Source organism: Pholcus phalangioides, unplaced genomic scaffold (genome assembly GCF_987345545.1).
Source record: "Pholcus phalangioides strain wild (caught in Gottingen) unplaced genomic scaffold, Ppha-v1.0 ptg000009l_1, whole genome shotgun sequence".
NCBI lineage: Eukaryota > Metazoa > Arthropoda > Arachnida > Araneae > Pholcidae > Pholcus > Pholcus phalangioides.
This window is the reverse complement of record NW_028301602.1, coordinates 29725428-29752423: the sequence shown is the minus strand read 5'-3', so window position 1 is coordinate 29752423 and position 26996 is coordinate 29725428. Positions and strand designations below refer to the sequence as shown.

At 32.7% G+C, this 26996-nt stretch overlaps 1 protein-coding gene across 1 annotated transcript; it reads left to right on the top strand.

The window, feature by feature from the left end:
- The first annotated feature begins 295 nt into the window (after positions 1–295).
- IntS9 (integrator complex subunit 9) lies at positions 296–23176 on the top strand. The gene is made up of 19 exons (XM_089235936.1): positions 296–476; positions 3244–3371; positions 4969–5032; positions 6768–6830; positions 6930–7069; positions 8292–8378; positions 8594–8714; positions 9814–9903; positions 10550–10706; positions 12881–13061; positions 13358–13461; positions 13635–13766; positions 15035–15090; positions 15836–15985; positions 16991–17077; positions 17823–17921; positions 20580–20708; positions 20848–20904; positions 22956–23176. Exons 1-19 carry the CDS (start codon positions 468–470, stop codon positions 23073–23075), a joined length of 1974 nt encoding a protein of 657 aa, XP_089092062.1. The 5' UTR covers positions 296–467; the 3' UTR covers positions 23076–23176.
- Positions 23177–26996: the final 3820 nt, after the last annotated feature.

The window sequence follows — 26996 nt, the reverse complement described above, 5'->3', positions numbered from 1 at the left end:
CCAACCAATGAAATTGAACTTAAGTTTGCAGATTACGATTTGTTACTAAAAAATAGACGGTGATTCGACGGAACCCCAGACATACAAAGGACATTTCTTTTTCACAGAGAATTTCTGAAAAAATCCTCTAGATATAAAAAAGATTTTACTTTTATTTCTTTCACATTTCCGAATATATATTGTATGTATGTATTTTTTTATATAAAGAATATAAGTTTTTAAAAAATAAATTTCTGCATGGTTAGTCACTCATGAGAGTGGCAACAGCTGTTATGTTTATAAAGTTTCTCTATCCACGTTTCATCCATAGATGGCAGCACAACTATCAAAAATATTGAAAGCAGTGTGTATCCATTTACACATTTAAGTTTGAATTCACGTATTTTATGAAGAATTTTTAATTAATTCCCTAGAAAAAAAATTTGTGTAGTGCTGTGGTGTTTTACGGTTTTAACTCTGTTTTGATCATGAAATTGGTAGGTATTAATTGTTTGTATAAATTTAATAGGTATCTTATTCACCAACTCTTCCATTCTTTAATCACTTACAATTTTAATAGGTAATGTAGGTATAAAAGTATCGGAATGCAAATTTTACTAAAAAAACAAAATAGTTTTCAAAAGTCACGTACTTTCTTGAGATGACGGTGACAGTGAAAAATGTCAAAAATGTAAACAATGCCGCATGTATGACATCAATCTTCCAAGATAGTGGCTCCCAACCGGTGGACCGTACATCTCTAAGAGTACGTGACAGGCAATTCAAGAGGCCTACAAAGGTACAATTATTCAACTATTACACTTCACTTCTAGTTAGAAAAATTGATGGCAGCATATACATAACCAGCATTACATAGAAACAAACTTCATGTTAGGTTGGTTCACAACACACACACACAGCTTATATCTCTTCATTGAGACAGAGTGGTGAGCCATGATCACATTGGGGGAGCTATGAGCCCCGCCCTCGTTGGGGCTATGTCGATAGTGGTGAGAAAATTAGAGTAACAAAAATAGTGGAGAATAGTTTGCTGCGGTACAATACCTGAAGAGGTGTCCCAGCCTCTTTGGGTCATAGGACAGACTCATAGTGAGAATACTAACTTTACTGCACATCAACTTTCTAGTGATATATTGCCATATGGCAATTGTCAACCTGTGGAGTTGGGTGGAAAATGAAGGCGTCATCTATCAGGGTCACCCCAGACTCGGTAGGTAAAGAACCTGTTTCTGATGTTCCCTGGATTCGAACCTGTGGACCACGATGGTAACTTTCATGGTGGAAGATGAGCATCCTACCATCGTGCGGCAACCGTGAGGATACAGTGTCAAACCACAGGCTGCACACTAGTGGTACGCTGAAGTTGGTTTTCTGTGGTTTCCAACTTCAAGGAGTAGATGAGAGTAGATCTCCCTCGCTACTTGAAAAGTCTTGCCACAGAGAGCAACAGTTCTACAATGGTAAAAATATTAGATAATTACACTTGCTCACAATTTTAGATGTAGATGGCAGCACTGCACCAAAAAGTAGAAGTAGGGCAACACTAGATACACACACTCACACTTCGGTACCACTCAACTTGGTAGTGAATTGCCTATAGCGATAGGACCAGAGGTGTGCTTATTTTGGAAAAAAGAAATCTTATTCTTAGGAGTATGCAAGTCTGCTGTATGTGTATTGAAGTTTGTGGACACATTCTTTGCATTCCTGGAAGGTTGCAAGCCTTATATGTAAGCCCAGGTGTATGCACCACGTCTTTTAAAATGCATCTTCATGCATGCTATGCATTGTATTTAAGTGGTAGGCTTAAATTTTCCTTTTATGTATATATAGCTGTCACAAAATATTTTTTGTGAATCGTGCAACACAGGAACGACAAACTTGGGATGAACTGTAGGTAGCGCCACATAAAAAGAACTTGCAGGCTGGACTTGCCACTAGGCTGTGCTAGAGGAATGAAAAAAAGGAAAATAAAAAGAAACCAAAACGAAAGAAAACCGAAAACTTTTTTTTTACCCCATGGTCAAAACAAATAAGCAGATGTAGATTTAAATACGAAGGCCACAACAGAAAAAATGCCCAACGAAAAAGAAAGAAAAGATAGAAGAATGGAAAAAGATGCCCACTAACATTGGCCTACAGGGATTATTTTTTTTTTTTCCGTTGGGGGCTGTTCAAGTATTACGTCATCATCGATGGAGGGGGGGGTGTTCCGATTTGCTGACTTTTGATTACAAGGGGGGAGGGGGGGGGGTTTGGATAATACTTACGTAATCAAACACCTTTTATGAAAATATGAGTTGGATTCAGAGGGGCAGAGCTGATGACAAAATTTTGCTGACAAGAGAGGGGAAGGGGTTAAAAATGGCTAAAAATGTGCTTACGTAATACTTGAATGGCCCCTTGGGCATTTTGTCTGTTGTGGCCTTCGTATTTTAATCTACATCTGCTTATTTGTTTTGACCATGGGGGGGGGGATATAACACCCTCTCCCCTGAGCCAAGATTATAGCATTATTTTGTAGGAAAAAACTTGAACCCCAATTAAGAAGAAAAAAATAATCGAACCCCCCCCCCATTGAAGAGACCTTTTTGAGAATGAAACCAAGCATTTTCTATTTGATTTTTTGACCACCACTGAACAGTGTTCAGATGGACCTTTTTTTATTCATTTCTGGAATTATGCACTAAATGTCTCACTCATTTCTAGTGGCATACAAATCTCATACATAATTTTAGAAGTACATAACATGTGCGTCTTATGCATCTCTAGGGGTACGCCCTGTATGCAAGCCTATAGCACATTTTCAAGGAGTCCTTGAATCACAAAAAGTTGGAAAAACCATTACTCCAGGGTTCCAAAACTATCAGGTGCCATTACGAATCGTCAAGCTAATAAAAATTAAAAGCTCTTTTTATTGTATTGCCTGACAAAAGTTGGAGATGTCTTGAGAAGTGACAACGTACACTTTGAGAAACACTGCCATAGACATATTGTCACTTTACCTTCATTTTCACTGTCTTTTGAACTCTTAAACTGTACAAAATAATCAGAGATATATTTCTCCATAAGCATGGGAAATTCCTTCCCTTCAATTGCAAATCATCAATAAGCAATTCAGCATTCTACTCACCTAATCTACTCGTGATGGTTTCAGTTTAAAGATAAAATGTTGTTTTCAAAAGATAATGAAATGTTAAACTAGTCATCTTTCAGTCATTTAAAACTTTTTTCTTCTTTCAGTATTGCTTGAGCGGTAATCCAAACAAACCATGCAACATTTTGAAATTCAAGAAAACCACAATAATGTTGGATTGTGGACTGGACATGACTCAAGCTTTGATGTTCTTGCCACTTCCATTGGTTCATAAGTAAGAAATTGCTAGGATATATCACTACGTTTTAAAAGTTCCAAGACTTATTTTATTATAGAAGAATGAATATAGACGGAACCTGTTTATTTGGTGTTTCCTTCAAAGTAACTACCCTGTGTAGTTATGAATTTTTTCTATTGTTCATACAAAGATGTAAATGCAGATTGTAAGCTATTTTTTTCTTGTCATACCCTTCCAATGCCTTCATCGATGCTTGCTGCACTTCTTCAGAACCTGAGAATCATTGCCTCTTAAGAAAATTCTTTATCCAAGGTAAAAAAAAGGAGAAAGTGACAAGAGGCAAGATCAGGGGAATAAGCTTGTTGTGGAAGTATCGGACTGTGGTATTTTTACAGGACACCGGGAGGGATCTGTGAGTCCTTAAATGTCTGTGTGATTCTGCAAAGTGCAAGCGACCAGATCTTTGGAAGGTCAAGTTGTGGGTGCTCCATCACAATAATGCACCAGCTCACAGGTGTCTCGTGGTGTCAAATTTCCTGTCAAGCATCATGTTCCAATACTTCCACAACCAGCTTATTCTCCTGATTTTGCTCCACGTGACACTTTTTCCTCATATAAATAATTTGCTTAAGGGGACAACAATTCTCAGGTTCTGAAGAAGTGCAGTGAGTATTGATGAAGGCATTGGAGGGTGTGAAAAATAGCTTAATATAAAAATTAGCTTACAATACGCATTTACATTTTTGTTTGAACAATGGCAAAATGTATAACTACTCAGGGTAGTTACTTTGAAGGAAACAACAAATAAACAGGTTCTGTCTATATTCATTATTCTATAATAAAATAAGTCTTGGAACTTTTTGAATGTAGTAATATGTTGTGATAAAATTAATAATGGCTCAGTATGACTTTTCCAGGTCTTTCAGCCATTGTGAAACTTTGATCTAATCATGATTATAAATTCTGTTTAATCTCATTAAGATAAATTTTCTGGATACAGATTTTTTACCTAATGCATATAATATGCTTAATATGAATTAAATGTTTTTCTTGTTGGACATGGAATCGCTGTTTTGTTGGTTAATATGATATTCAGTTAGTACAAACTACTTTTGATTTTTCGACTTTGCTAGGTACTGTTTTTCAAATGGGGTCTGTACAATTCAATACCAAATAAATTTCTTTAGAAAATAACTAACCTGTGTAGGAAAATGTAATGGTACTTTTCTGTTATAACCATGCCACTTGACGTCTTTTTTGTCTTGGCTAATTTTCTTTGAATTTATGCTTTTTTCTATTTAGTAGTGCTAAATATTTTCTTTAGTGTAATGTCCATAAATTTGTTCTTTTTTTTAAAGCAAAGCATGTAGAAAAAAAATAAGCCAAAAAGTGCTAATTTGGTATGAAAAGTGGATGGTATGGTTGTAATGGAAGAGGACCAATGTTTTTTCTAAAAATTATCATTCATTTATGATTCTTAGATTCATAATTTCACTTCTTTTTGTATCAATTATCAAGGAACATAAGATTTTCTTGCATATCTTTTATAATTGTTCCCTCCCTCCTTGCATTTAAAAATTAGAGAAGCTTGTGAACTGCAAATGCTTGATTTTAATTTTTTTTTTATTCACAGTTCTCGGTTGTGTAATCTGCCATCATGGACACCAAGAAATTCTGGTGACCCACAGTTGGAAGGAGTAAGAGAGTTATTTGACATATCCTTTTGCTTTTGATTCTATATTTAAAAAAAAAGGTGCAATTAGCATCAGAGGTTTATAATTTTTCATTGTAAGCAATGTTCCTTATTGTGGGATTCAATTGTGTTTTATTTATAGTCTTTATTCTAATGTGCCCTTGTTAACTGCCACTGATAGCATGTCTTCCTGGAACCCTGATAAATTATCAGACATGCCTCTGATTTTATGAGTGTTGTATAATCAGCCTACTGCACACATTACATCTAAAGAAACTAGAGTGCTTGCTGATTCTAGCAATTGAATGAAAAAAAAAAAAAAAATTTCACATGATTGTTATCATTTTCAATGGTATAGGACAGTGCTTCTCAAACTTTTGCCACCTGTCTTACCATGACAATGTCTATCTACCGCTCTCCCGAAGAGTGTAAGAAAAGAATCACTTTTCAAAGCACTGGATAGGCTAGTGATGGGCAAACTATGGTCCATGGGTCAGATGTGACCTGCTTAAAGGTTCTATCTGGCTCGCCTTAGATTTTAAAATACATTAGACTCATGATAATCTGGCCTGTCCAGTAATATAGCATTTTTTGGCAGGTTTACCTCGAGCATGTAAGAGGAAAACACGTTACTGCATGTCTTTGTGCAAAAGTTCATATATTATTTTAATGTATTTTTTCAATTGACTTCTAGTAATCCAGCGATTTTGGTAATTCGACATACTCCAGTCTGACATGTGCCGGATTAGCATGAGTCTACTGTAATGCAAGTAATTAGACAGGGAAAAAAGCCTTTTTATACATTTTTCTGAAAAATATTCCACTGTTAAGTGGTTAAAACTTTTACATATGCAATATATATTTATTAAGTTATTAACATGAACTTATTTTTTCACAGTTGTAAAAGATAAACCATTGTCTCTCATTTGCAATGAAACAAAACCGTGGCAGTCTTTAAAGTGTACAATACATCCTGCTGCTTCATTTTTAATTATAAAAATTATGAATCATAGAAATTTTCAAAACGGAAACATGTTTAAATGTGTCCGGCCCGTGGTTCAAAGGCCCAAAGTTTTTTGTCTTTTGTCTGCTAATAAAAAAAAGTTTGCCTATCACTGAGATAAGCAATCATCAATGTCAACAGCTCACTCTAACACCCTTGACAAAAGTTGGCAATGCGCCTCGAAGTTGCAAAGCACTCTTTGAGAAACATTGGTATAGGAAGTGGTCAGAGGTGCCATCATGAAGAAAACTGAAAGGGGGGACTGAAAGTTTCTGGTTGTCCTGCTGTATAAATGGGACTCAAGCGCGTACGTAGGAGAGGGAAGCTGCATTGCATTGTTTTTCCAGAAATTATTTGGGGGGGAGGGGGTTGAGCCCTTTTACAAAATTTACTGAGGGGGGCTCAAATGGGTCTCAGCCCTTGGGTTCTGGTGACCATGTCATAAGTTCTTAAGACCTCTCTCGACTATATTCTTAATATAGCAAAAAAACCCCATTATTTAGGACCGACCATTTTTCTGGAGAAAAATCTATGCTTGGCTCAGTAGTAGTTTGGCTAGTGCCTAAATTTATTTTTGATTTGCCAAGCCCTGATCATTGTACCCGTTGGGTCTTTTTTTTACCGGGCCTTGTTTTTAAATTTTCACAGGGTCTTGTCTTTAATATTTTATTCATTCACTGCATTATTGTTTTCTGTTGTAGGTATTTCTTTTTTACGACTTTTTATTTTCATTCAGGAACTGAGAGAATGTTCTGGAAGAGTCTTGATTGACAGTTCCCCTGAATTCTGTCCCCCTGAGGTGATTGATTCTACTCATTCAATTATCAAACTATGATAGAATGTTCCACTTATTTTGAATCTTATTGAAATATCAAATGTTTGATGTATTTTTTTTCAGGATGGAATAATTGATTTTTCAGAAGTTGATGTTATTCTGATATCCAACTACCAGAGTATGCTGGCACTGCCATATATCACTGAGCATACAGGCTTCAAGGGCTTTGTTTATGTTACTGAACCAACCTTACAAATAGGAAGGTAAAAAACATATTCAATTACAATTTGACATACAAATTTCTAGGGATCGTGCATGCATGGAATTGCTGGAAAGACTTGGGAAATAGTGTCGTACAATCCGACATTAGTTTGACAAAAGGTTATGGTTGAATTCCAAGGCAACTGTGTATCATAATTAGTTTATCTGGGTTTTTTTGCATTTTATTATTAGTTATTGTTTGTGGCCAACTTCTATCTGTTCAAGCCAACATAATGGTCAGCTGCATTGCATTATCACTCCAGTGTATAGGCCGCACCAGTAAAATGAGACTCAGAAAACACACACATTTGTATACATCATAAGTAGTATGGTAAAACGCAAGTAATTTAGTCGCTAAACTTTTACCCTGAGCATTGTATCCCCTTTCATCTTTATAAACATACTCGTTGATTCCTAGATGGATGTAATGCATCAAAAATTAGTTTTGAATGATGATTTTTGCTTGGCCAAGATACATGAAATCAATAGGCCTTCTGGATATTATGCAGAGGTGAACTTGGAAAAAAGTGTAATTTTTTCTACCGGGAATCAAACCAAGGACCTCTTGCATACCAAACGCACTTACCATTACACTACAGAGACTATTTTCCCCCCTTAAAATAATGATCAGCGCGCTTGCCTAAGATGCAAAAGGTCCTGGGTTTGATTCCCAGTGGAGAGCACTTGTTTCCAAGTTCCTCTCAGCATAATATCCAGAAAGCCTATTGATTTCATGTATCTTGGCAGAGCAAAAATAATTCTCCAAACTAATTTTCAAAAATTAGATTTTTCTACAAATTATTCCCATCCAATCTATTCATAGTTTGAATTTTGTAAATGACAATCATTTGTTCCAATTTTTCTTCAATTATTATTTTGGCAAAATAGGCAGTTTGCAAAACGAAGTGGCAGAAAAAAAAATTGTCCATGACAAGCTTTATGAGCAATTTGTGTGTTTGAAAAAGCAGTATGGTGATAACATAGTAAATTATTTTCATCACTAATAATAATGAATGTAAGCAATTTTCCACTGTTGGAATGAGAATAGCTAATAATGATAATAAATTTGATTTGATACCTTGTAAATTATTAATTTTAATTTGATAATTTATTTTTACCTTGTTGAGGGCTGCACAAAATCAACTCGCAGGCCAGCTGTTAGCCACCCCTGTTATAGCATATTCTACATAAATAAATGATACAAGTGCTTTTTTGTTTTTATAGGCAATTTATGGAGGAGCTAATAACTTATATTGAGAGGACACCAAAAATACGCTTAGCATCTCGGTGGAAAACAGCAAACATACTGAAGTAAGCGAGAAAATTGATTTGTATTTAATTTTTGTTTTTGATTGATGTGCTTGAGGGTGGGATAAGTATTTTGCAGCCTGGTTACAACAAGTAATTTACGACCCACTACAATATTCATTTCATCAAACAAGGTATGTAATTATTAGAATTATCATATATTTTTCTAATGCCTGATAATGATTAGGAAATTTTCTTCCTTCTGTAACATTATATAGGAATTTACCTATTCCATTATGTGAGTCTGTAAAACCAAGATCATGGAAGCAGATTTACACCATGAAAGAGGTGAATTGCTGTCTTTCAAAAGTTTTGGTGGTTGGATTCGCAGAAAAGCTGGTATGTGTGAAATTTCTTTTAAATTTGAGTATTTTGTTTTTTTTCCCTCACAAATAAACGCTCGTGCATGTAGTGTTGGTGTGCTTTATATTATTAAGATATTTTAGGCTTTGAAAAAATTTGCGTTTCTAAAAATTTTGTAAAATTTATTTATCCTATGTTATTCATTTTTGAATCTACTAATAACTAAATTCCTGTATTTTTTAAATTTCTTTACATCATGTGCTTAAAACTGCAAATTTCTTGCTTATAATCTGTGGCAGTATATCATCTGGACATATGAATTCCACTGTTTTGAGAAAAAAAAAATTCATCCTCAAATCCACAGCTGCAAATGCAAATTTCTGGTTCTTTCATCATGATAATAAAATCTTAAGGTTTGGAAGGAATTGTTGGTGATGTATTCTTATAAAAAAAATGTTTATTCATATACAAAAATGCCAGTTACCTGTGAAAGAAAAATTCATTTTTGTTTTTGAATTATTCATAAAATGTTAATTTTACTCTCACCTCTCCAAAAAAGTTTTATGTAATAAGCAGTAGGTCTATAATCCATGCCAAAAAATTCTGACATTTTTCTAATGCATAATCTGCAAATTATAGAAATAAAATTATTAATTAACAATAACAATAAAATTTGCTAAATTTCATTAATTTATTTTCGTATTCTTTTTGGACAATTTATACAAAACTGAACCTGATTACCAGATGAAGGCAATGAGGTTCCGATTAGGACAAAATTACTTTGGTAAATAATCAGTGTCATACATGTGTATAATAGGTATATTGTTTCATTTTCTAAGCTTTGTTTCCTATTTTTGGTTAATATCACTTTCTTCTACTTTTGTAAGCTAATGGTATGTTATTAGTTCCCTGCATTCTTCTTGATGGATAATGAAGCATTCTATTTACACTGCGAATATCAAGAGGGAATCTGTGTACTAACAAATTCAGCACTTACTTTCACTATCTTTTTGAAAACAATCTCTTTGTATCATTATATTCCAAGTTCTTTATGATTTCAATTGATTTTTAATTAATTTATTTTTTTAATATCAAACCACCCCTTTTGCTGATAATTTTTGCAATTCTCTTACAGGATGTTCATGGTGCTTTGAAGATTTCAGCTGTGAGCTCTGGATATTGCCTTGGTAGCTGCAACTGGATAATTTGGAGTGCTCATGAAAAAGTAAGCCTTTACAATTACAATTGTCACTTGACTTTATGAATCTCCAATTTAAAAACCAAGATTTTTTTAGGAACCAGTCCTCTGATCGACCTTCAATGGTGCAATTATTCAATCATTACACTTCACTCATACATTGTTAGGAAATTTGATGGCAGATGGCAGCACTACACGCAACAAGCATTACGTTAGGTTCAAAATGCATACACACATTCCAACATGTACATGTACCAATTCGTTAGAAGTTTCACAGCGAAATATGAACGAGGTGCATGTGTGGTTTTGTAGTAGTAGTCCCAAATGATATGCCATTGCTTTGCATGACTCTCCAATTTATGAAGTTTTGATTTTACAAACTCATTATTCAAGTTCGCATAAAAACAAGTGTCTACTGTGCCATATTTTTGTTAGCATATTATATACAACTAATTTGATATGTAATGTTTTGTACATTCAGTGTACTGGTTATTTATACTTATCAATTTTTAAGGCAGTTGAAAGTGAACATGAAAAATGTTAACTTTGTGCTAGGGCTAGTTAGTATTTGCAGTATTAATACATGTATAGCCTGTTAATATGTTAGTTATACAGTAAATTTAGGAATCACAAAGCTTGATGAATACTACTACCTTTTTTTTTCCTTTCACAGATTAGTTACATATCTGCATCTTCAACACTTACTACTCACCCAAAGCCCATGGAATTTGAATCATTGAGAAATTCCGATGTAGTCATTTTGAGTAGCCTCACTCAAGCTCCTTTAGCAAATCCAGACAGTATGATGGGGGAAATATGTGTCACAGTGAGTAAGTGAACATCTTAATCCTTCTTATATGTCTGCGCATTGGGACAAAGATAATTGCTTGCTGCAGACACAACTATAGGGCATCAGTCATAAATAAATTTCTAATTTCTGTCAATATCATACTCAGCTATTACGGTGGGTACAGTATAAAAAAATTCAGGGATATATCCGGACTTGTGTCTAATTTGTAAGATGGACAATGTAAGTTGAGGTAAACTTTTTCAATGGCAGTACCCCCTTTCCTCCTCAGGAAGGGAGATAAATTTTGACATTTTCTTCATCCCTTCTTATCTATTCATATTTTTCGTGTGGTCAAATTATCATCTGAAGCTGTTTATATGAATGATGTGTGAATGTACAATAGACTAGATATATCTTTGTCAATAACAATATTAAAATAAGAAAATTTAAAAAAAGTTAAGTCTTTCTAAACCAGGGGTGTCAAACTCGCAGACACTGAAGGAACTATTGGTAGAATGCAACGTAGTGGATCCCAACAAGATTAAAAAAAATTATTTTTATTTAATAAAAATTTCAAATAGTTGAAAAAAAATTATGAAGATTTTGTCCAAAAAATTATAAATTAAAATGAATTGACAGTGAGAGCTGCTACATATGTGAAATCAGCTACATAGGTGCAAAAACTTCCAAGCCATTCCTTGGTAAAGGAATGGATGATAAATGCTGCAGAAAAAAATATGTCTTGAATATGTTTAAACATTTCATGATATTTTTATACAGAGACGTATTGTGGTCAAAAGAATAACAGCAATAAGTGATAATTTGTGTAACCAGTTGGAAGTAATATCCTCAAATGAACAGTGTTTTTCAGTAGTCCTCAATGAAATTTCAGGTGCTCAAGACATGGCTCAAATGACTGTTTCTTTGAGCTTGCAATGACAATATGAACATCACTGAAGAATTTGAAATTTATAGTTTATAATATTAAAATATTTCCAACATCGCGGCAAAATGTATCAAATTGGACACTAAGGAAAAATATCAACTTCCTATGAACAAACTCGTAGCAGTGAGAAAGGGTGGTAGGTCAGCAATGGTTAGCAAAAATATGAATTTCACTTCAAAACTTACAGCAAAACTGAGAAAAATGATTTCGAAAAAATTCTTGAACTGCAATTTTTCCATTTTGCTATTTATCAGCAGTTCCTTTGCTGCAAAGGGTTGGAAATAGGCAACAGTGTTCTCAAGCCTGTGACAAACACTTCTAACTTTACCTGATCCTGAGGCCTGAAACTGTGCTTATTCTCACAATTTCCTAAGGAATTGGGGAGTGAATTTGACTTGCTATCTCATTGAAAAGGAATATGCGGGTCGTCTTGTCATAAAATTCTAAAAAAAATTTGTTTCTATTGTCAAACGAGGTAAAACTGCTCCTAGAAATGGAAAGATTAAGATGTTTTGTTTCATAATGATAAGATATGGGGGGTGTTAAATTTAGCATTCATTTTTAGCATTCTTAATCAATATTTTGAATGACTTAAATGTCTAATTTTAAGAAAAAGATCAGTTAATAACAATTTGGATTATGTACTGACAAGTTTTATGAATAACTTGGATTTGCTCAAAACCATTCAAAAGAGAATATTCTCAATTATTTTGCTTTGTGTTGACAGTTGATCAATAAACATCTTGGTTGGTTGGTAGAATTAATTTTATGGTTTATTTGTAATTTTTCTTCACCTTCTTTTGATTTCAGTTGAACAGTTTTTGAAATGCTTACAATTAATTTGTAATTACAGTTTAAGAAATTTTTAATTTCCAATTAACAAATAAGTAATTACTGTTCAATAGTTTTAATTACTATTTAACAAAATTTTTATTCCTAATTAATAGATTTTTGATTAATTATTTGTAATAATTGGTGAGCCATTGAGATGCAATTTTGAAGCAAATGGCCCTGTGCTCAATTGAGTTTGACATCCCTGCTCTAAACCTTTCAATCAAAATTTTAAATATCTCTCATTTTCTTAAAAAAAATATTTGGTTTGGAAATGATTGAATTTAAATTTTTTCAGTTCCCCCCCCCCCCCAAGTTTTATTTAATTGAGAAATGGATGAAATTAGGTAAGCTTCTAACTACTGCATGCAAAATGCATGTTATGTTTTATACATTTCCAATTGGTCAATTTTTTCCCAATTTCTCTTATCCTGTAGCTATGACTGTTCGGAATGGAGGCAATGTACTGATTCCTTGTTATCCATCTGGAGTGACATTTGATTTGTTCGAATGCTTAGCGAATCAAATGGAAAGCACAGGTCAGATAAATGTGCCAATGTACTTCATCTCTCCAGTAGCTGATCATTCACTTGCATATTCAAATATTTTAGCTGACTGGTGAGGAAGGTTACTTATCCACAATATATACTTATAGTATATTTTTGGATTTTTTTTTTTGTGTTGTATCTTTTCAAAATCATGAATAAGGGGTCATTTAAGTATTACAAGATATGAATATGACGGGGGGGGGGCAGTGTTTTGCTGACAAGGGGGGGGGGGTCAAAAATGGCTGAAAATCTGCTTGCGTAATACTTGAATGGCCCCTAACATCTAAATGCAGCTTTTTGAAATCTCTTGTTTCATTAACAAGTATCAACGCTGCTTTCCATTTTCCTTTTCCATATTTGTTTCAGGTTGTCTCAAAGCAAACAAAGCAAAGTATATATTCCAGAAGAACCATTCCTGCATGCAAATTTGGTCCGCAATGGGAGGTTGAAGGCCTTCTCAAGTATTAAAGGTATGCAATGTGATAATTGATTTTTTAGTGAATGTTTTTGATATTCATATTGTACATGAAAGAATGATAGATGTATACTTCAGAAGTTGTATTGTTTCATTTTCATGTGATTCCGTACTTTTTTTGGTCAGTTAATGATGTTTAGCATCACTCATCTTTTCACCCATATTCAGATGATAACTTCAGCAATGAGTTCCGCACGCCATGTGTAGTGTTTGCTGGACACCCATCCCTCAGGTTTGGTGATTGTGTGCATTTTATGGAACTATGGGGTAATTCACCAAACAATTCAATAATTTTCACTGGTATGTATTTTTTCTTCACATAAATACTATAACAAGCTACTCACTAGCTTGTTACAAAATTGGTAGAACTATTAATTAGTCATTTAATTCACCTTAATTGTTTAATTTTAATAGAAGCCTTTTAAAATATTTTTATTTTTTATATTTATGACACCAGGCAGTCTGGGAATTAGGGCAGGCCTTTAATTCAGAAATGAAAAAATTTGTATATAGAAATAGGTGAGGCACCTATATGCACAGGTGTTACTTCCAACACCTTGTATAGGTTCTCGGAATTGACTCTGCCCTTTGAGTAGTGGTATCTTGAGAAGGTGTGTCAGGCAGATTTGCTCATTGGAATATAGACATCTGGGTGGTAGCAAAATTTCATTAGGGGATTTTAGAATGAGACCTACACAAAGAAGAGGAGTTCTGGAGACGGAACCAATGAGGAAAGACCAAAAAAAAAAGTAAGACGAGGAAAGGTTGTTTTGAAGGAGGCAGAAGTAAGTGTGAGGGAATTGGTTTTGAGTGGTGGTTTGTGGTGGCAGTTGTTGATGACTGGAGGAAATACTTATGGATCGGATGGAGGAGCTTAAGATGACCAAAGCTGGGGTAAGTCTTTGTACTATTGCTTTCTCTCTCTCACTCAAGGAGTAACAGCATAAAGATATATGTATTAATTCTTATGTACGTATTTAAATATATTCTCATACATACATTTATTATACTTGTAAATTAATATTCTTTTAATCTGATTTGAGGAAGTAATGATTAGTTAATTGATAGTAATTGGTATTATGCATATACATTCATGAGCCAGTCTCAGATGCTGAGAGCAGCTCTGGGACAATACTTCGATAGTATTCTAATGCTCATAATTAGTTACGCATAAGACTGATATAGGCCATGTGCTTGTTTTTAATTAGACTAAAATTTTTCTCGGCTGCTAAGTTTAGAATTGGAAACTTATTGCTTCATTAGGAGGCAATGAATGAAAACATAAAAGATGTAATAATATTTGAAATTGAGGGTGAATGTGTTTTGCTCAATCTGAATTTCATTTTGCTGTATACTGTGTTTTTTGTTTAGAGCTAAGTCCACATCATTGCATGATTACACACACATATACAAAGTGTCATGCAATGGTCAAGTTTTCTAATCTGTATTAGTGAATTAGATAAAAAAAATGTGCTATGGTCTGCATTATCAAATTAGTTGTGAAATACAAACTAATTTTTACGTATCTATGAGATTCCAAATAATCAAATTTTACATTTGCATTTCAGAGCCTGATTTTCCATTTGCTGAAGCTATAGCTCCATATCAGCCATTAGCTTTGAAAGTATGTTAATACTTATTTATTTAGCTTCCAATTGAAAATTGTTTGTAACTCTAAAAAAAAAATTAGTTCACCAAATTAGTGAAGTGGCTTCTGCGAGGAAGTTTGTCATTAGTGATTGAATACACATTTTTTATATTTTTACAAATATCTACAACTGTTTGTCAGCTAAATCAGCTAATTATTTTCTATTCCAGATTTTGTAGACCAGCTGTTGTTTTTATTTTTAAAATTATTATTATTGAAAGAGAATTTAACATTTTTAATCATGGATCATATATAAGAATAAATTTAACTGAAAAGGGTAAATTAGAAGCATATACTTCTCTTTTGCTTTTGGGATTTGGTAAGTAAAAATGTATAGTATGGGAATGTTCAAATCAAAATATATAATATAAATCAAATATAAATATATTTGAATATATAAATATATCATAATATAAATATATATATAAATCAAAATATATAATATATAAGTGCAGCTGAGCCTGATTTAAATGTTATAAAAATACATAAAAAAGACAACTAGTGCAGCTATTGGTTATAGAATTTGTTGAAGATTTGTAAAATATCGTCTGAGGTATTTGTTATAAAAATCGTGATAGCTTTTCAAAAGTAGAGTACTGTTGATACATTCATTTGACTATTTCCTGCTTTTTCCCTCTTGAAGCTTGCCAGTAATTAATATATTTGTTCTGTTTTTTGTTAAACATATTTCATCTAGTTTATTTTAAAATTTTTTCTTAAGGTTGTGTATTATCCAATTGATACTAGCTTAAATTACACTCAAGCAAACAAAGTGATTCGTGAAGCCAATCCTCGACATCTGCTTTTGCCAGAACAATACACTGAACCATCTCCACTTCATAGGCATCGCTCAGACCTTACTGTCGAAGCTGTAAGCAATTGAAACCTTAGTAAACTTCTCTTTTTGTTCTTGGTTATCTCACATGGGTGTATATATATTTTTCGTTAAACTTTTTTGTGAATGCAAATTATAATTTTCATTTTCTGAGTTGAATGGGGTCCAAAGGAGAGCCACTAGAACACTAGTAAGTATGCATAGTCTGAATTATAAAGACAGACATCATTCATTGAATATGTTTTCTTTGGAATAACGTAGAGTTTATGGAGATATGATTGAAGTGCAGTCTAACCCTGATTTAACACTACATTTATTTCGCAGAATTCTGTCACTATAACAAGTTTGGCATTATATCAAATCTCAGTTTTTTGAAATCTCACAAGATTTTTCCATTGAAAATTTCTGGTGTTAAGTAGGTTTGGCGCAACATTGGGGCTTTATAACAGGGTTTGACTGCATTTAAGATTTCCAATAAGAGAGAGATGATGAATCATGAAATATTTTTTCACCTTCATTCATCTGCTTCGGCTCAGCGACACCAGTTACTGTAGGTTAGAGATAATTTCAGGTTGTATCTCAGGAAGTTTTCCCTAATAAGGTCATGAATACATGCAATAACTTTATTTTGGTTGTCCTCATGATAGACACCCTCAAGAGAAAATATGACAAATTTTTGGTTGGCATAATCGAGAATCTATCCATATTTAAATTAATGACAACCATATTTTTATAGCAAAAGTTTATGTTAGTTTCTGATTTCCCCCCCCCCCCGATTCATTGCTATTGCGTTGCTGTATTTAGAATATTACAACCATGTTTTTATGGGACTTTTTCTAATATTTAGTTTATATTGATTTTTCTTATTTTTGTAAGTATTTGATTTTTTTTCTTTCAGCCACCTTGTTGGGCAATTTGCCTGTCGTGGTCTCTGATTTTGCATTTATTGTATAGATCTGAAAGTATTACTAGTTCTCTGAAATTGAAATGTGAGGTTTGAAATATGATTGCTTCATAATAATTTTTTCTTTGGATATTTAGGAAGCCAACAAAATCCCTCTGAAACGAGGAAGCGTGGTACAAGTTCCTGTGTATCGAAGGTACGAAAAAATAGATGCAGATTCTGAGGTAAGCTGATATTGATCATTGAATAGGCACAATAGATATACAGGGTGATTGAGAAAACTTGGGAAAAACTTTAAGAGGTGATAGTACACACCAATAAAATCGTCATCAAAGAATGCATGATCTCATATGAAATCTAAACGCGATAGCTCGTTTCGAAAGAGCCTCTCAGCAAATGTTAAAACAGCTTTCCTGTTGAAATTTGTCGTGAGAAAAATGCAAACGCCATGTATGTGAATATAACCTGGAAAAGAAGAAGAAACCATAAGGAAATCTGCGTCACATTGAATAAATGACACGGATGCCAGCTCTGTGAAGTTTTTCCAGTGTGCAACCATTCTAATAGCTGTAACGTACGGGATACGGGCACACTTTAGTAATACTGAGTCAGCATCTTTTATTCACTGTGATGCAGATTTACATATGGTTTCTTCTTCTTTCCCAGGTTATTGCATGCATGGTGTTCTTTTTCTCCCGATAAATTTCAACAGGAATGCTGTTTTAACGTTTGTGGAGTGGCCACTTCGAAATTCACTAGTGCATTTGTGTTTCATAATAGACCATGCATTCTTTGATGACAATTATTTGTACTGGTGTGTACTATCACCTCTCAATGTTTTCCCTATCTTTTCTGAATCACCCTGTTTGTATCAAAAGTATTAACTGCACCATTTGAACTTTTTAATTTTTATCTAACCTATTTTGTTTGTTATTCTGTGTGTGATATTTTTTTAATCCTTTTTATTAGTTGGCAAAGCTTGTGGTGCCTTTGGAAGTCAAACCGGGTATTTGCCTGAAGACAGTGACTGGCCAGTTGAAAGTGAATAACAACAAATACGAAGTCAAGGCAAGTTCTTTATATTCAACTCCATATGTTTCACCAATTAATGCTGCAAAGCTGTCTATTCATTCATATATATAGTAGAACTTGGTTAATTCAAATTTTGCATAATTCAAATTCTTGCGAACTCCCCTTGAGTTTTTGTTAATTTTAATGTTAAAATTTCTTATTTAATTCAAATTTTTCTCAAATGTTTTGGATAATTCAAAGTTAGAGGAAGAAAATCATTATTTTTGTATGTGCAAATTTAGTTTGAAAATTTCTACAAGAAATCAGACTTTATTTCTTCTTTAACAACTTGATCAAGAAAATTGAAGACATAAAAATTTGAAAATTATTTTTTCCCCCTCTTTCTTTGATAAATTAATTTCCATTTTAATTTTGTTCAGCTGGAGTGCATTGAGAATATGTACTACTTGTAACCGATTATGTTCAAACGATGTACCAAGGTTTAATTAAATTCATCTACATTAAAAAAAAATCTGAATTTTTTTATTGTCATTAAGAGTATGAAAAGAATCCAAAAATACAAATTGTAATATGTTGATGAAATTATATTTCTTTGGTAGCATAAGAATGATGAGCAAAATTTTGAAAAAAGTTTCGTAACTGATGATTATGAAGTGTTTCTCCATAAATCAGGCTTTGGTATAATCAAAAAATTCTGCAGTGATGCTGATTCCATAACAGTGAAATTATAGAGAGCAGCTAAGATCAATTATTATAATATAAATTATTAAAATTTAAGAAAGTTTCCTAACTGATAATACAATTTTAATAAATAATAATTATCCTATGTGAATGTTGATGATTAAGTTACAATTTGTAGTAATTTCATATATCCAGGATAGATTAATTGGATAATTTGAACTTTTTTCCAGTGACTTTGGACTTTGAATTACCAACTTTGACTGTATATAGTAGAGTCTTTGTTGCCAAATTTCGCTTCCATTTAGACTACATTGAAAATTATTTCTCTGATAAATTTTTGTTAAAACGAGATAACCTAGTTAAAAGTGGAGATGAGACTGTATCTTCTGTATAATTTGGTTGTTAGCAATATATTGTTTGGCTGTTCATAAACTTTTCTGTATGCATCGTGTATGAATAAATAATAAAACTCAAAAGAACAAAGTAATAAAAGTTTAAAATAATTAAAAACAAAAAGATTTTTCTGTAGATATTCATGTACAGCAAAATTGATTATATGGGCTTGGAATTATTTTATCTTTTACTTCTGGGACTAAAATAAAACAGATTCAGGATTTTGTCTACAGCAGTTATCTTCATTGGGTAAGCAATCACATAAATCTTCTTTTCAAATACTTTTAAGGGTTTTTCTTTTCTTTTCTGATCTCATGCAAAGCCGGGTGCTTTATTCTTTCTGATGCCTTCTCATTTCTTGTTGAAATTACCCAAAGACCTATCGATTTCTGTGTCAAGCAAGTGACTTATATTTAAACTGTCCATAATTACTTGGAAAAGGTTAAAATGAAATTAGAAATCTGTGACACTGGCACAGAAACCTATGCACTTTTTGAAGCTATAGAAATTAAAATTTGCAGATTTATCATGAATGAAACTGTCATATAAAAAGTGTCTTGCATATCATCTGCTGAACCATAAAAATGTATTACTTTGCTTTAAAATAAAGTATATGGGTGAGTGGATTCATTTGATTAAACAAAAATTTTCTTTTTGTAAATGAGTTATAACAAATATTTTCCTTCGTTTTCTAGTGCTACATACTGATTCTTACCTTTGCAACGTCCCTGCATACAACCCATGTTCCGATCTGGTGATTTTGGTGCATGAGGTACATGCAGAGAGAGACAAATTCCCAGGGGTTCCCCAACTATAGTTACACATTCTGCTCATGTCTGTCATTTGTCTTCCTCCCGAATATGTAATACTTGTGCTCCCACGACATCATAGGCGGAGATAGACTTGGAAGTCGGGGGGGGGGCACGATGATGTCAATTCATATATACATATATATATTATATCAGTCGACTCCACCTTTCACACTGGGGGGGGGGGGCATTGCCCCCCTTGACCTCCCGTATCTCCGCCATGCATGAACGACGTTGTAAATGAGCTCCCTCTTCTAGCATTGGAATCGTGGGCTACCAAACCCTTTTCGAGCTCAGGGAAAGTCATTTTATTGTCTTTTTTTTATAACCATTATAAATTTTTCTTTTCACCTGCCCTAGTTCATTTAATTTTTGATGATAGGAGTCGAAGCAGTTCTGGCTGTGTTTGAATGTGTACAAAATAATGAATACATCTTTGGAACTAGCCCTGGGCTGCTCAGGCCAGCAATGCTCTTTTGTTCTCTGGACAATGATGGTGGGTGAACCTAGGTAGCTGTGAGTGAGTTATTCCGAAGCCATCCTACTCCCTTGGGGGTACGAAAGTGGTCATTAGACAGCCTCTTGAGATGGCTAATGATCATTACTGTACTCTAGTGCAACTTCTTTATATCCAGGATTGACTGTGCTGTAAAAAGCACATTTTATTTTTAAAAGAATTACTATTTTAGAATGCAAGGTTAACAGAAATTATCTCAATCCTTATATCTCTGAATTTCTACATTATTGTAAACATATTTTTCGTTCATAATGAAATATACAAAATAATATTCATCTTGTTATAATATTACAGAATGTCACAAAAGAATCTCCAGATCAATCTCCTGCAAAAAAAAAACCAAAACTCACAGAATCAAGTTATCCAGCTTGTTATCCATGGGGAGCATTGGATGTATCTACTTTTATACAAAAGCTGAACAAGGTATGAGAATGAATTCTTCTGTGGATAAACCTTTTCAGTATAGTGTTTTGCTTCACAGTTTATGTCGAAATGCTTATGAAGTATATTTTGCATTTCATAAAAAAAATGTTATGATTTTTTTTCTCTTTATGGAATGCAGATTGGGATTACTGAAGTAAAAGTTGAAAAAAGTCAGTCCGGATGCATAGTCGAACTGGTAAGGTTTTCATGCATTTTATTGACTTCCTGATCATGTTTCAAAAATTTATCTATTTGTTTTTATGAATATTATGACTATATAATTCACATTATTATTAGTACCTAAGAATGGGAACATTATGTAGCCGATTCGATATTTTTTTATATTAAAAATATATATATAGATATTAAACCAATTCAGAAAAAATGGAAGTTATTTTTTCACATTCGGTTTGGCAATTCAGTTTGTGCAAAGAAATAGGTGGAAAGCTTTCAGACGTAAACCTAAGTTTAGATCTAGCTAGCTACTCCCTGACATAAACATTTCATTCTGAGTACTTGGATTCTTTCTTAAGTCAGAACTGCTAACTAATAGGCCACCCAGGTGATTTCGGATGTCGCTCAAAAAGGTCTCAAATATTCAGGCTATATGAATTTGGCAAAGTATAGGGTGGTTCAGATGTCTGGACCTGTTTTGAAAAAAAAGTTGTTGACAAACATCTTAAAGGATTTGAAAGAGAAGGTTCCAAAGTTTTTCACTTCCATTTTTTGTAACACCCATGTTACAAATAAGATGGCAAGAAATGGTGTATAGTGATAGGTCCAAAAAAGTGTTACCAAAGGTGTGCGCGTGTAGAAATATTTTAGTAACTAAGGAAAAAAATGTTAAAACCTTCTCCATCAAAGAAGAAAAAACGATTTATATAGTTTGTCTATCTTTAATAACTTTTTTTTTCAAAACAGGCCCAGACTTCTGGCCCTCCAGTGTAATGTAAGATGATGGGAAGCTGTTTTTTCCCCGCAGCTAACCATTTTGTAGATTTCTATATTTATTTTATCTTAGACATTAACCTGTTTTCGCCCAGCCCTTATTTGATGACAGCAGTTCATTCTGAGGATTTGGCTTTTTATAATATTTCACCCTTGCAGTTAAATGTTGTATATTTTAGCACTTGCAAATGACATTCCTACTGAGATTGGCATTGAAAAAATTTTCAAGAAGCCATTTTTCTTCTTTAGAAATTAACTGCTAAAGTTGTATTTTATTGTCTCGTGGGTACTTTTGTTTTCCACCTTATATTATCAACATTATATTGTTATTTTCATGCAAATGATTCTTTTGTAATTGATTATTTAGATTAGTTTTTTGTGAGCCTGGGTGTCTCGCGGTTTCTCCAGTTTATTGTGAATAACTGACGCCATATTCACAGACAGAGTTTAACTACAATCGCAGTTTAAAGGATTAGAGATTGAAACAGATTGGTTAAATTAGGTATTTTATCCAATCAATGTTGATCTCTAAGCCTTTAATCTGCAATTGCAGTTAAACTCTGTTGGTGAATGTGGCTGTAACACCCATTTAATTCTGTTCAACTTATTTTTTCAAATATGCATCATATTTTGCTGTCCTCAATTGAGGGCACTTGTCATCTAGTGTCATAATTTCCTATTGATGTATTTAAAAAATCTCTTGGTGGAATATTCCTAGTTGGTGCAATTTATACAAAATATTCCAATTTTAAAAAGGAATTTAAAGCACATCAATGTGTGGGCATTAATGTGGATTAGTACTGTACATTTACCTCTGATAATGAATTTTAGTACGACACAGCAGCTGTATGACATCTGATCAGTTAAATTTGAATCTTTTTGACTACCATAAAATATTCAAAGTAATTAAGCCTTGGTAGAGGATTCAGAAATCTCTTCACCACAGCTTAATTACTCAGAGGAATAATGTAGTCGATGGAATGGATCCAGCCGTGAAAGCTCGCATGTGACTTTTTTGTGAAATTTTTTGCTGAACCCCACACCAAAGGGAGTTGACAGTTTCTATTAATGGGTTCTCCCCCCCCCCCCTTCCCCACAAATTGAGAAATACATGCATGATGCATCAATCTTTAATTTTTCTGATGGAAGACTATTTTTCCCCCACTAAATCTCTATTGATTATAGCTATCACTAGTGTATGAAAAATATCAAGCAAAAACTTAACGATTATTAATTCAACCAAGCAACTTTTAATTTTTTAACATTATTGATGCATTTTTCCCTTTTGTTTGTCGATAGCAAAGTGAAGGTATACTTATCCGTGTTGAAGATCATTCAACCCATATCGTATGTGATGGTGATTCTGAAGTCAGACCAAAACTGAACTCTCTACTACTTGAATGCCTGAATAAATTTTGAGAGCAAGAACTTCATCATGTAAAATCCATGTGTAAATACAACCATGTCTTTTTATTTTGAATTAATTTTTTATGTAAATATTAAATTGTTTTTGTTCTTACTTTACTTTTTTAATTTCTGCTTATGAATTGCGAGTGTTATGCTTACCTTTAATGGTGGTACTTCTTTTAATAAAATGCACTGTAAATCAAATTTTGCTCATTAGAATAAGAAATAACTAAACCATGTCTGAATAGCGTGAAATATTATATGAGTATTAGTCATTGAAAGATGTGAACAGAAAATGTCAATCACTTAAAACACTTTTTATTTTCAACATGTAAAAGCGTACTAACACAGGGTTTAAAGTAAAAAAAATACCATCCAAACATTTAAAAACGTTAAAATATGACTAGGTTAGTAATAAAAATAATATAAATGCACCTACATGGAGCATGCATACAACATTTTTCAAAAATCCCAGTCTTGTTCTAGCTACAGAAAATAAATTATTAGTGAAACCCTTTCTTGATTGATACACTCAAAATAGGTATTTGTTCAAGAAAACAATTTATATAACATGGTTATCTTCAGACACAATTACCAATTTTTTTGGTCGTTCATTGCAACTGATGAAGATTGATAACAATATAACTCCATTTTTAAAAATTTATTTACCCAAAGTTATTGATTTAAAATAGATTTTTGTTCTTTTTGAATACACATGAAAACCATGTATGTAATGTAACAGTTATTTGTTAAATTGGAATTGAGGTATCAATCACAGAGAAAGGTTTCACACACACACTCTTATAATGTGATGATGAATATATTTTTACATCCATAGCATTATAACTACAGCTATCACATAACATTTATAATTACAATACACCATTGCTTGTATATTGTTTTATCATACAATGTAATCAGCATTCATTACCCTGTTTCTTAAAATAACTTCTAAAACTGTTTCAGAACCATTTTCACAATTAAATACAATGATATGAATTTGTAAGTATCGTAAGTAAATAGACTTCTTTCTACAGGGATTTCATATATATGACAATGATCATGTTTCAAATTTCTTTATCGAATTCATGTCATTATTAGTTTTTTGTGATTCCTGTATAACATTAGTTTTCTTATTAAAAAGAGTTCAGGCTCAGAAAAAAATCAAATAAAGTTGATAATTTTGTCATTTTTGAAAGAATTAGAAAAATTTCAGATATATTCTTGGATTTTATTCTGAAATGATGAACATAATATACTGCTTGAAACGAAATAAATTTCTCTCATTAAAAATTAACTCCAATTTGCAAGGACAATTTTTCATCTGGATAAGGGATCTTGTTCAATGCCGATCTTACAGGACGTGGGGCCTGATGCAAAAATAACAGCAGGCCCAGAAGCGTCCTTATAATATCAGAGCCCTGATTTTTTAATATATTCTGTGGGGGAGAGGAATTGGAAATTCAGAAAATGATAATTATGAAAATTCAAAATAAACGTAAGAAATAATTCCAGAATTGATAAAAATTCAGAATTTATTAAAGGAATGAATTCAGAATTATTTCTTTCTAGATGAAAATTCGGGATACAAAAATGGTTGAATATTCAGAATTTATGAAAAACTAATTCCAGAACTGATGAAAATTCAGAATTTATGAAAAAAGTTATCACTGCAAGTGCTGGGCCCCCAAAACGCAGGTGACTGCACCTGTCACACACCCCTGAGGGCAGCTCTGATTTCCACCCTTACCAGATGCAAAGCTCCTTCACAGTACAAATAATTTTTTCCAATTTCTTATACAGTTTAATTTCCCATAATGGACATTACCTGTTAGCAGACATTATGCATTGTGAGGAAACAGATGGTTAAGAAAATAAATAGGAAAATTTAATATCCCTTTAAGAAACATTATTTACATTAGGGTATCAATATTTAAAGATTTGTGACTGAGAATAAGCATTCAAATATTCAGCTCGAACTAGATGGTTTTTCCTTACATCAATGCATGGAAACAGAACATGGCTAAAAAAATTTTTATCCAGTATCAACTTACAGAGATCCAAATGTATATGTATTGTATAGGATTTTTCATCAGCCTATCTCAAATTTAAGGGAAAAGGGCATTTTGATAACCTACTTACAAATTTTAAAACTTCACTTATGAGAATTTTTTTTTAAAACACGTAACAACTGCTGACAATTTTCTTTTTGGCCAAAGGTTTGAAGAATTATGTTTCTCTTTGTTGTATAGCAACAATTTTTTTTTATTTTTGTAAAAATACTATACAATATAACTACAAGGTACACATTTCACAAACATTAAAATCATATTTTGCATTTAGTTTTTTCACTTGTTCTTCATCATCTGAAAATTGATGAATCAATAAAAATCCAACCCATTTTTTTTATTGGCAATTCGATTATTTTTTATATTTGTTTTCAAAAACAGTGGGAAGTGATTTAAAATTACACAGGAAACTTTCTACAAAATATTTTTACATGAGATTTTAGTTATTAATTTACAGTAAACAACCTAGAATAACAGTATAAATTTATAAAAAATGACACAAATATGTAAAAATTCTGTTTATGTATGCCATATTTCTAGGATTTCTGGGAGAAAGTACTGCAGTGTTGAAAAGCAATAAAAGATATAAGGGCTGCTCACACAGTTTAAGTGTCGTGTCAAAAGAGTTTTTTTTAAACCAGTAAACTGTGCAAATAGTCTGAGATATACTTCTCTGATGAGATAGAATGAAATTTAAGTTTTTTAACTCTGTACTTCAAATCTTTAATAAGCTATTCAGCAAGCTATTAAGTGAATCTATTTGCGATGGTAGCAGTTTGAGGGCTAATTCTACAAATATTTGGTAAAATGCGTAAATCATTTCACGTTTGACCAAACACGGATTGTGGATGTTACACATGTTTATTAGAGATTGAAAAGATCAGGTACTATACTTTCACAATTTAATGAAATGATATTTAAGATGATGATGATTATTAAAAATTCCAAAAGGCTGTTTTTTTGTCAACATTGTATTTTACAAATTTCAAACTTAACATTTGTTCGCATCAAGGTAAACGACTACAAGTCTCATACATCGTTTTTAAAAGTTCAAGTGTCACACAACACACATTCCCAAGCAATATGCAACATTATTCAGGGTGATATTCAATGCCAAACCAAAAATATGTCGTGAGATCACTGGTTCTATTTAAAACAGTTTACAGACCTTCAGCTATTTAATTTCATGAGTATACAAAAAAAGGAAACCCATCAAAAAGTCATCATTTCAAAGTATAAAAATCATAACAAAACAACATTAAAAAATAAAATAAACTTTTTAAAAACCAGTTAAATAAAATAAATTAACCACAAAAAATAAAATACATATATAAAAAATGAGTGATTAAGGCATTAAATTAAGCATAGAAAAATAGCATCACATTTTCAAATAAAACATAAATATTTGGCACAAATGCAATGGTACTCTCAATCTATTGTAAATACTAGTTAGTTATGGTTTAAGCTCTAGTGAGAGCAGCATCTCCATAAAAAATATGTATTCAGGAATTTGAGTAAATTCAGAAAATACACGTAATGCACTCTTGACGTAGGTGTGGAACCAGGGGGGCTGAGGCTATTTGACCCCCCCTCTATCAACAACTAGCATACAATGCAACACTCTCTAATGATTCCCTTATATACTGAATGACTAGTAATATTCAGCCTCTCCCCCCCCAATGTTTTCTTAGTGTTGGTGCTTATGGTGCCTGATGTTTTTGACAAGACTAATGACAAAATGTCTATTGATTTTGTAAAAAAAAGATGAGGGACACCTTCAGATATACAATTCAAAATAAGAGAGAAAACTCCAACAGTAACACAATTTTCATGCTTAGTTCATGTACAGGCTATCAACTTTGGA

Coding starts and splice junctions, on each gene's coding strand:
- IntS9 (XM_089235936.1), top strand. Junction 10,707..12,880: donor GGAAATATGTGTCACAGTGA/GTAAGTGAACAT, acceptor CTTATCCTGTAG/CTATGACTGTTCGGAATGGA. Junction 13,062..13,357: donor TCAAATATTTTAGCTGACTG/GTGAGGAAGGTT, acceptor TATTTGTTTCAG/GTTGTCTCAAAGCAAACAAA.